The 11,623-nt window shown below is 44.9% G+C and overlaps 1 protein-coding gene across 4 annotated transcripts in view; it reads right to left on the reverse strand.

The window, feature by feature from the left end:
- The window catches only part of LOC309718647 (formin-binding protein 1-like), a 38,077-nt gene extending 30,318 nt beyond the window's left edge, over positions 1-7,759 (reverse strand). For 2 of the 4 annotated variants that reach the window (XM_082554095.1, XM_082554094.1), the window contains exons 1-4: positions 7,493-7,755; positions 4,083-4,198; positions 3,715-3,765; positions 2,937-3,084 (exon numbers count right to left, since the gene is read on the reverse strand). In XM_082554095.1, coding sequence (XP_082410221.1) covers positions 2,937-3,084; positions 3,715-3,765; positions 4,083-4,198; positions 7,493-7,522 — 345 coding nt within the window. In that variant the 5' untranslated portion in view covers positions 7,523-7,755. Of the gene's footprint in view, positions 1-2,936; positions 3,085-3,714; positions 3,766-4,082; positions 4,199-7,492 lie in introns of all 4 variants that reach the window. The other 2 variants (XM_082554093.1, XM_082554096.1) reach the window with 2 other exon arrangements.
- Positions 7,760-11,623: the final 3,864 nt, after the last annotated feature.

The following is an 11,623-nucleotide window of genomic DNA, read 5'->3' on the forward strand; positions in this document are numbered from 1 at the left end:
GAGGATATTATTTACTTAACCAACTTGTTGACGAGGGGGTGCAGGACCACCACCTGTCTTTGTTTGCTCTGCCCTTTTCTTGGTTGCTGTTATAAACAAACAAACAGATTATTTCAGGCTCTCTTTTCAAGAGACTAAAAGCAATATAAGTGATAAATATTACCATTCTGTAGAATATTCTTATATTTCACTTTTACTTGTTCCCATGTTCTAGTGGGTCCTGTCGTGGCTCTAATGTGAAAGAGGATATAATGTAATATAATATAATAAATTTACCCTACCGCCTACTGGTGTTGGCCAGAGGGGCCGATGGCGCGATATGGCAGCCTGGCTTCTGTCAGTCTGTCCCAGGGCAGCTGTGGCTACACCTGTAGCTGCCTCCACCAGTGTGTGAATGTGAGAGTGAATGAATAGTGGTATTGTAAGGCGCTTTGGGTGCCTTGAAAAGCGCTATATAAATCCAATCCATTATTATTATTATTATTAAATTACTTACGAGTTTAATTTGTCAGCAACTTTCTGCCAGCCCTCGCTCCTTGCTTTTGCAGCCTTTGCAGTGTTCCCTTGCGTTTTAATTAAACTCTGAAACTCCTGAAATCCCTCAATCAAGAGTTCTTGCTCTGCTGCGGAAAAATACTTTTTGCCGACCAATCAAAGGGTTGCCGATCAATGTTTCTACTATCGATGCGTAGCCCCTGTTAAGCCACCCAGTGATCTCACATTACTTCATCCAGCTATACTAATCGTCAACAACAGGTGTGTTCGGAGAACCGGGATAGTGAGCTCAAAGTTAGCGCGATGATTTGATCTTGGATGTAGTAAGCGAGGTATGAAGAACGGACCCCTGGATGGCCGCTAACTTTCTGCTTCTTAATTCAGATCAAACTGAGGTTATTGTACTCGGCCCTGAATAACGCTAGAAATGTGTTTTGGGGTTTGTACGTGCTTTGTCTCTAGGGGCCACCACATATATTTATATATAAGCATATATAGATAAAACCACTTTTTTTACATTAGTAATTCCTTTTGTGCATAATTTTATATTATTGTTAATAATAAATTAATTAAAGCAACAAAACAACCTGAAGAGCCAGTTTGGAGCCGAAAGAGCTGGTTCTCTAAAAAGAGCCAGAAATCCCATGACTATTGTACTCGGCCCTGAAAACCTTAGAAATATGGTATCTAAGCAGATTCTTACTCTGGATGGCATTACCTCAGCCTCCAGTAACGCTGTGAGGAACCTTGGAGTCATTTTTGACCAGGACATGTCCTTCAATGCACATATTAAACAAATATGTAAGACTGCTTTCTTCCATTTGCAGTTAATCCAAAATGCTGCTGTGTGTTGTTTATTCGTGATCTCTGAATTTGCATATGCCAATTCACCTGTCCAGGGGCTCGGATGTGATTGGTGGACGGAAGGATCAGCCTGGTGTAACTGGCTCCTGCTGCAGACGTATCCAATAAAGGACAATGGGGTTGGGGGGTGGAAAGTGTTACGTGCACTTTCCCCAGGAAGAGGAAGTCCAGCTTATTAGTCTGTGCCTAATGTCTTTTATTTTAAAGAGAACTTCATAAATCAGCTATGTTAGTGTGACTAAGTTACTATGGTAACTTCATCTTTAATTTAGGGGTGAGAATTTAACGCGTTAATTGCGATTAATTAATTTGAAAAAAATAAGACATTTAATTGCACTTTGCCTTCCAAGGGGAACTTTTGTCAATGCACGATTTGCTGGTATACCGATTACACTGATGCACACAGAAGAAGGAAGTGCGTTGCTAGGACTGACATGCAGTTTAAATGTTTTTTTCCATAAATTAAAAGAGCTTGACTTTATAATATTCATGTCCATATCTATTAATTCATTCTGTCGCCCATTAAAACCCTTTAAATAAAAAAAAAACATTTGTGTTTTGGGTCAAATGTTCTTGTGCAATTAAATGTGATTAATCGAGATTAATTAATTACAAAGCCTCTAATTAATTAGATAATTTTTTTTAATCGAGTCCCACTCCTACATCTGTGTTATTGGCATTGTCGCACATTTAAGTGCCATCAGGGTGAGAGAGGGTTAAGGACGAGTTTCTGACCAGGAAGTGACATAAGTTTGGCCCACATGTGGCACATCTGCAGCTCTCGGAATGACGGGACTATGTCAGAGCATGCCTCAGCCATGCTCACCACACGTTGCCAAATGTGGGGTGATGTGTGGGCTCCATGTGGCAGAGCAGCTGGGAGCTGGGTAACTGAGCAGATGTGTCTGATGTTCAGCTTTGGGCAGCACGCTTCCTTCAAACCGCCACATTCTGCTGAGCAGCAGAGAGGGCGGGCTTATGACACGATACCTGGAACTTGGATGTCAGAACTCACAATGTCACTAGCAATGCATCGCAATAACTTTGGTGCATAAAAACACGGTCGGGCACGTTCACGGACAGAGCATCATCACTGCTCTGTGTACGGCTTAGGAGGCAACATACATCCTGCAGAGCCACAGTGTGGACGTGGCCAACCCTGGTGACCATGGGCCTGATTCCAGTCCAGACTGCAATAATCAAACAGTAAATCAGTCACTGAATACCAGTGTCAATATTTCCCTCAGACACATTGTTGGTTTGAAGAAATCATCCTCATCATCAGCTCTCACTTTGACTTAAAGTAAATCAAAGTGAATCAAATTTTACTTCCTAGATTTTATTTCTATTTTAGTTTGTTTGAACCTTCTGATGAAAATCACAGACACAGGTCACATGATCATCAACATGTATACACACGCTGCAGTGGGTAGAGTGATGTGGAAGCTGCTTCACTGTGTACTGTACCACTGTGACAATAAACCCACTGGACTTGACGAGTGTGTGTGTGTGTGTGTGTGTGTGTGTGTGTGTGTGTGTGTGTGTGTGTGTGTGTGTGTGTGTGCGTGCGCACTCACAGACTTCCTCTCAGTCTTCAGCTCCTGAGTGTATCGTGTCAGCTCGCAGACAATTTGTGCGTTCAGGTTTTCAGCAAGATCTTCTCTCTGGATGGCGAGTTCGTTCAGCTGCTGCAGAGTCGCCGCAAACGCCACAAACCAGGTGTACCTGAAACAACCAGTCGGCTGGCCAGCTCAGCTCACACACACTTCACAGGAAGCACATTTTCACCTCACGGTCAAAGCGCGCGGCCGTAGTTTGATGGTGCATGCGCGTCACTCTCCACCGGAACTCAAACCTGACCCAGACCGAGCACTGCACCCGTGTCCAGCTGACAACCATTTCCTCAGAGTTGCAGGTGCCGACTTTAACCTCGAGTCTGTCAATGTGAGGTGGAGGTCGGTGCCTGATGATGCCAGCAGGACTAACAAGCAGAGATGCGGCGACCACAGAACCCTCCAATCTATGGCTACCACCCTCTGCAGGCAGGGGACACCTCCGCCCCTTGCCTGTGCCTACAAATTTCTGAAGAGGTTCTGAAGAGACTCCGGGAGTGAGTCCATTTACTGTAGACAGTATGGGCCGATCGACCACTCCTCAGGGAGCACGCTCAGCAAAGTGCAAGTGTTTTCATTGCAAGCAGAAACATCTGAACCAGCATTTTCTGATCAAAACTGCGATTTCACACAACGCGATCGTGTATTTGCCAAAGCTGCTGTTTTCTGCAGCGTTCCTGACTGACCCGTACTACGAAGTTTGACTCGTGGGTGAACTCGGTACAAACAGGTAAAGACTCACCTGCTCTCATCTTCTCTGTTCCTCTTGGGGTGGTACTTCTTCGACAAACTTCTGGAGACACACAGGTGACACACACAGGTGAGACACACAGGTAGTACAGACTTTTGGGGTTTCGGGTTTTATTGAAATGAGACATTAAGGTAACACTCAGGTAATCAGTTTTACACACACATCATCTGCACTGTGAGTAAATCCAGGTACTAATGATAAACTGACTGATCAGGTATTGTTATTTATTTGAAGGAGTTTAAAGAGTTGTCTCCAAACCTCCTCACAGTTTGACTTTAACAAATGTGACAAACTAAATTCAGGTTTTCCAGGAGTTTTACATGGTCGTGATGGTTCAGGTCTTGGTTTAAGGACTATACCTGATCTGTTTGGCGTAGCTCAGCTCAATGTCGGCGCGCTCTTTTACAAACTTAGTGTATCTCTCCAGGAAGTCGATCCCCCAGCTCGTGTGTTTCTCCAAGTTATCAAACTGATCCTGAAACAGCAGACTGATGTTAGTGTGACCTTTGACCTCTGACACTCACCTGAAGCACAGCATAAATAACAATTTACTCGCTGGACCCACGTCCTCATTTTATGTTTGACAGCGTTTTAGTAGGTAAAGGTGATGCTTGGGCATGAGCTGAGCTGCGGTTTGGGGAAGGCTTTGAGGCGGACTGGCGACGGCTCCCGGGCCCAGCAGATCCCCACGTACTGAACAGAAGTGAAGAAGTTACAGAATTGAAAAGGGGAGGAGCACGTAAACGAGAATGACAGCTTGCAGAACTGGGGGAACCTGTACAGATGAGGACCGGAAGGAGCATATTTGGAGGCGTGGTCCCACTCCTGAAATTTCGATACATAATCTCCAACAAGTAGTGTTGTGAGTTTGGTCTCACAGGCCCTCAAAGAAATGGGAAAAACAAACATGGACCATCAAATCTGAACTTCCTGATCCTGTGAGCTCACACACAACGGTCATGTCCAAATTCATGGGCTGCATCCTCCCGAGGCCGCATTTGTAGGCCGATTACGTCACAGCGACGCGCCGAAGGCTGTCCAAATTCGTAGACTCCTCCGAATGCAGCCGACTAATGCGTCCTCCTTTTCCCCGAATTTGAAGGATGGGTCGGGTGTAGGGGTGGGTTTTTATAATCGATTCATCGATTAAAATCGATTCTGGCTTGGATAACGTAAAATCGATTCATTAAAATCCTGAATCGATTTTTTAATATAAATTTATTTTGCCCAAAATGCCAGAATCTCAGGTGACATCTCACAAAATTTCAAGAACCACCAAACAGTTAAGACAGTAAATGAGAGAAGGTACACGAATTCTGCACATAGCCTTAAACACACAGCGCGACCCGCGGATCAGAATCAGTTAGATGTCGCCTTTCTCACGGTCGGGGCTGAAAGCCGACAGCTCGCTGACTCTGATCTGTCGGCGGGTCGGCGCTTTGTGTTCACGCCCTTTATGCGCTGATTCTAAAGCTGTTAGTTTGATGTCTCTCCAAACAATATTGACCGAACCAGCAGCAAAAGAAGATCCAAACGCTTCACATAAACATCGTCATGAATTCACTCTGACTTTTACTGTTTTGCTTCCACCGTGATGCACAGCTCTCTCTCTCTCTCTGTACTTCAAGATCAGTTTCGCTTTCTTCATTATTCGCTTGCTTGTTACGCACCAGTCTACTGTTGTTTACAGGCTGTCGGCTGCTGTTTTTTTCCCTTTTACATTTTCCGAAAAGAAAACCTCATTTCTGCTGTTCAATACTGAACAAATTTAAACTTTTTAAAATTATTCAAAATGCAAAACGCCGTGTCTCTAATAAAACCGCTGTAACTTCAGAGGTAATGTTCATATGTTGATTAATAATTTTCTTTCGTTTTTGATATATTTTTATAAAATCCCAGGCCAGGAAAACCACTTTCATGTTTTTCTGCGTTTTATCTTCAGCTACTTTGACACAAAAGCATCTGCTGTGACGCTCACACCTGTGATAAAGTCTTGCGTGTGTCAGCTTCCTTTTTATTGATACAAAAATATGTAAATGTACTGATCTGAATTATATTTCTGACTGTCAAAATTTCCCAGATTTAAATCGAATCGATTTGGGACCTTGTGAATTGGAATTGAATCGATTCTAGAAATCAGTGACGATACCCAGCCCTAGTCGGGTGTGTCCTTTGTGACCTACCATATCCCAGAATTCATAGCGCGGCCCAGCCAAAGTTTCCAACAATGGCGGCCGCTACTAAGTTTTAAAATTACTCTTATTAATCTTTCTGGGTCACAAAATAAACTTTTAACATATTTTCAGGCGAGAAAGTAGCTGTGTAAACATCAAATATCTGCTCGGTTTATCAAGATATCGCATATTTGCAAAAGCGCTTCGACGTTTTCGGAGACGTCTGTTACCCACCAGCTCCATAGCGAGCCGGGAGCTCGAGGGTCACTGAAGCCGCCGAGAACGTCACAACTCCCGGCACATCATTTTCAGATCACCGCGGACCTTCGCTACTCAGGTTAAACGTAATATATAAGTCACTTAGACAACCTAAAAATGTTATTGTTGGTCTTTTTTCAGTGTTTTATTTGTTCATGAGTAAATCAGTTTGGCTGAGATTAAAGTTATTAGATTAGATTAGATAAAACTTTATTAATCCCCCGGGTGGGTTCCTCCTTGGTTTTTACACAGCTGACTAAACGTCAAAAAGAAATCTGATTAAACAGAAGTATGAGATGGTCGAGAATTTACACCAGTGTCCTGTTATATTTTAGATAGCAAGGAGCAGTCGGCCGAGTTTATTAAACTCCACAGAGACAGCGGTGACGCTAATCAGAAGGCTAGACCGTCCAATTTCCCCAGCCGTTTACTTCCGGCCTACCCGACCTTCTGAGGACCCGGCCCACGTAGACCGCGAAGGCCGGGTCCTCAGGAGGATGCAGCCCATGAATTTGGACACGACCAACGCCTTTATCCTGTCTTCCTTCTCTCACCCCAACCAATCACAGCAGATGGCCCCGCCCCTCTCTGAGCCTGGTTCTGCCAGAGGTTTCTTCCTGTTAAAAGGGAGGCTTTTCTTCCCACTGTCGCCAAAGTGCTGCTCATAGGGGGTCATATGATTGTTGGGCTTTTCTCTGTATGTATTATTGTAGGGTCTACTGTACAATATAAAGCACCTTGAGGCGACTGCTGTTGTGATTTGTTGCTGTGTAAATAAAACTGAACTGAACTGAGGCCACTTTATAAAACAGAAGGTCAGTCGGCTGCTTCTGGTGCAGCAGGAGGGGAGGCAGAACACCTGTCAGCAGGTTAGGTTCACAGATGCTGTTACCATGGTAACTCACTAGCAGAATCTGCTCCAAGGATCAGGACCGGACCCTCTCTAGAGTCTAGACTGTGTGTGTGTGTACTATGTTTACATATCTTTGTGAGGGCCAACAGTCACGGGGACAAAGCACCCGTCCCCACGAGTTTGAAGACATTTTTGAGACTGAAGATGTGGTTTTAGCGTCAGAGTTATGTTTAGGGTGGGAAGCAGCTGGGAAAGCATTATGTCAATTAGATGTCCTCACTATGATATAAAAACGTGTGTGTAAGAGTCGCGTGCTGCACCATCATGGAGGTTGTAGCTCGCGCTTCTGTCGTCATTCATCGTGTTGCTATGGCAGAGCAGACAGAAGAACGAGGCTGCGCGCGCGCGCACACACACGCAAACACACACACACACGGTTACAGGTTACCGGTGCGAAGCTCTCAGGTGCGGCTCGTGCACATACCCACAGCTCGGTGCCCCAGTTGCAGCTCATGGTTCTTCCTCTGGTCCTTCCTCGCGCTCTTCGTCTCGGTACCGGTGATCAGCTGCTGCAGCCCACGGCACGCATCCTCCACCTCACCGACCTACACACACGGAGCTCCGTCAGTCTCACCTCCACCTGTATGTCTCTGCTGCATCTGAGCAAGCAAAGAACGCGGTCACGCGCAGCACGTCCCCGGAGCACCCTTTGTCATCAGTGAGGAGATGCTCAGATTGCGAGAGTTGTGCGCATGCGTAGTAGCAGGCCCACCCTGCCTCTGCACAAAGCAAAGCGTGACGAAATTACCTGCAGCTGACGTTACATGTTCATGGTGATATTTGATCAGCAGGGGCGCTCTTCTTACAATAACTAAACTATACTTCCTGTTTGATGACGTCATGTCTTCCTTTTAGAGAAGAGGTTATTTTTTGCAACACATGATGAGGTCAGACTGCAGGATTTCCAAAATAAGTTTATAACTCTCAAAACCCAATGGAAACAACACACACACACATGATCAAATCACATGCTGGGTTTGCAGAATGAAGAATTATTTAATACAGTTTTATTTATATAGCGCCAAATCACAACAACAATCCCTCAAGGCACTTTATATTGTAAGGTAGACCCTACAATAATACATAGAGAGAAAAACCCAACAATCATATGACCCCCTATGAGCAGCACTTTGGCGAAAGCGGGAAGGAAAAACTTCCTTTTAACAGGAAGAAACCTCCGGCAGAACCAGGCTAAGGGAGGGGCGGGGCCATCTGCTGTGATTGGTTGGGGTGAGAGAAGGAAGACAGGATAAAGACATGCTGTGGAAGAGAGCAGAGAGATCTATTAAACAGTGTTGGGAAGGTTACTTTTAACATGTACTCCACTATAAATTGCAGATTACATGGCCCAAAATGTATTTTGTAACATATTCCATTACGTTACTCAATAAGAGTAATGTATTCTGAATACTTTGGATTACTTGATATATTATCATGCTTTTTACAACTACATGAATGTACTTTTGCTGTGTAATTTATTACTATTACTTAGAGTTGGATGTCTCGAGACCACTTTTACGTGGTCTTGGTCTTAGTCTCGTCTTGGTCTCGCTGTCTTGTAGTGATGTGTCGGTCGCGAACGAAAGGGCTCTTAGAGCCGGCTCGTTGAAGTGAACGACGCGAGCCGGCTCCTTACTGGGAGCCGTGGTTTTTGTCTCTCCCCCCCCCCTCCCCTTTCTCTCTCTCTCTCTCTCTCGCTCCTTTTTTCCCGCTTCACTCTGCACGCAAGCCTTGTGCTTTGTGCTGGGTAGAGGGGGGCGGGGCAGTAGTTACCCTCGCAGTAGCACAGGAACAGAGCGGGAGGGAGAGAGAGAGAAAGAGAGCCAGGGACAACAACGTCACATTAGAAAGGTATAGTAATCATCCACAACTATTTTCAGTTGCAGATGATAAAGGATTCAGAAAGTTTATTCATGCAGGTCCATATGACAGAGAATGTGCATCTTCTTTTTGTTTTCATATTTTAATTTATATTTAATTGTGTTGTGGTTTGTGGTGTTTTGTGTTGTTTCACTTTAAATTTGCTTAAAAGGAAAAAGCTGAAAATTTAAATAGTTAAAAGTTGAACTGTGATTAGTTGTTTTTTGTATTATATGATTTATTTATTACATTTTATGTGGAGTGAATAAATAAAAGTATATTTACGGTGGCCCCTACAGACAAAGCAGCACGTACAAACTCCAAAAGAAGTTCTAACGCAAGGGATGAGTTTGGATTTGATACCAATTTCTTGAAGCATTATAAATCTTGTTTTTTGGTGCCTGTGACCCATCTTATTAATTTATCAATCACGCAGGCAGTCGTTCCTCTGAGTTGGAAGGTGGCAAAAGTTACACCAATTTATAAATCGGGTGATAAAACAGACCCTGCTAATTATTGACCTATTAGCAATCTTTTCAAAGATAGCAGAAAAGTGGGTTCCTAACTCTATCATCAAACATCTTAATGACTCCAATCCGGGTTTGCACCCTATGCAATTCGGATTGCGGAGAGTGAAGTCTTACTTAGACAAGAGCAGTTATGTTGCGGCTGTTTTTCTTGATTTCAAGCGTGCGTACGACACTGTGAATCATCTTAAGCTCTTGTCTAGACTGTCGACATTTAACTTTAGTAATCACATTGTTAAATGGATACAGTCTTATCTATCAGAGAGAAAACAATGCGTGCAAATAAAGAATAGCAAGTCACCCTTTACTGTACGCAAGGTGTCCCCCAGGGTTCAATTCTAGGCCCCCTGTTATTTTCACTTTATGTAAATGACTTGCCTAATGTGTGCAAAAATGTGGACACGATTATGTATGCGGATGATACGGTAATTTTTACGCAAGCCAAAACTGCTGATGATGCAGGTGTATGCTGTACAGTACAGCGAGGAATGCCCAGACCTCTACATTGGAGAGACCAAACAGCCACTTCACAAGCGCATGGCACAACACAGAAGAGCCACCTCCACAGGACAAGACTCAGCAGTCCATCTGCATCTTAAGGATAAAGGACACTCTTTCGAGGATGCCAATGTTCACATTTTGGACAGAGAGGACAGATGGTTTGAAAGAGGAGTGAAAGAAGCATCTATGTCCACTGTGAGCGACCATCTTTGAACAGAGGCGGGGTTTACGACACCAACTCTCTGCCATCTATAATCCAGTTTTGAGTTACCTCCCCAGACGCCTTAACGCCCACTCACATCCTGGGCCATCTGACCTCAGGAATTCGCATGATAAGGTGGGGCCAGGTTTCACAATGAGCTCACCTGAAACTCTGGCTGATTGGGACCCACGCCCAGTTTCACACCTTGGCTCAGGCGATTAGAGGATCATCAGGGGGTCCTTTTGTCCCTCTGTGGGGGGAAACTCCCACTAGGTTTATATCTGGGACTCTCCACCATTTGACCTTAGAACTGAAGAAGCTTCTCGGATGAGAGGTGAAACGTCTTCAAGCAACTTAAAGAAGTCCAGACGCTTTTCTTTGCAAGCTCCTTCGACTACGATGACCTGGATGACTGAGAACCTTCACAGACATATGGCTACATATGTTTTTGTATTCTTTTTTTGTTCCTGCTCTCTCCCTTCCCCTCTTTCCCTCCTCCCTCTGCCTGGGCGGAGCTCACCTGTGGGCTCCTGCTCTTGGCCCACGCACCTGTGGCTCATCACGAGTGTTCCAGCTCCTTTATAAGATGGCAGCTCTGTGTTTCTCGTTGCTGGACCGTTGCCGACCCTCGTCAGTGTAACCCCAGCTCAATTACTTCTAGAGTGTTTTCACAGCGATTTGCCTTACAATCCCTTCGTGTCTCTGTGTACAGATTCCCTGGACCAACCCCTGTGTTACCCGAGTGATTGGAGTGTGAAGAGGAGCGTGAGGAGTGGACGGAGTGTGTGTGTGTGTGTGACTATCGCCGTCTTTCCCGTTCGTGTGTGGACCCCCGGAGCCCGGCTTTCCCCTCACTTTTGTAAATAATCACCTGGTGTATCATAATAAAGACTCTTGTGCTTTCACGACCTAGAGCCTGCGCGTGAGTCCGTTCAGTCCCGTTGTGACAGTTTCTCTGTGAGTGTCACATTCCCCTGGCAGCGTGCTCGCTGCTCGCTCAGTTTTGAAGTTTAATTTTTTTTTCGCTGTACAAAGAACTTTTCTTCCCACGCAGAGTGAACAGCGGACGCTAATGTTTGTGTCACTTTTTATACAATCAAACTCAAAGTAATGTGATTACTTCCACACTTTAAACGCTGCATGGTCATACTCTCTCCATCACTCCATATTATCCATTGTTGATCTGCACGCGTCTGTTACCATGGACGTCGCACGTTTGGACGTCATCATCATGAGACACTCACAAACAACATCACCGTTTAGTAACACGGCTGCCCCTCTGTTAGTCTTCCTTGGTCTCTTGTGTTCTGGGGGCCTCTGGATGTCTGGAGTTTTGATCTCCTCCATACCTGCTTCATGCCCTGGAGGACGGGGCTGTGGCCCCCCCACACCCTCTAGCAGATCATTACATGAAGGAACCTTTTAAAAACAAGCGCATCCATGCTCACAGGTGTACACACGGGTG

Source organism: Aulonocara stuartgranti (assembly GCF_965226115.1).
Source record: "Aulonocara stuartgranti genome assembly, chromosome: 12".
Taxonomy (NCBI): Eukaryota; Metazoa; Chordata; class Actinopteri; order Cichliformes; family Cichlidae; genus Aulonocara; species Aulonocara stuartgranti.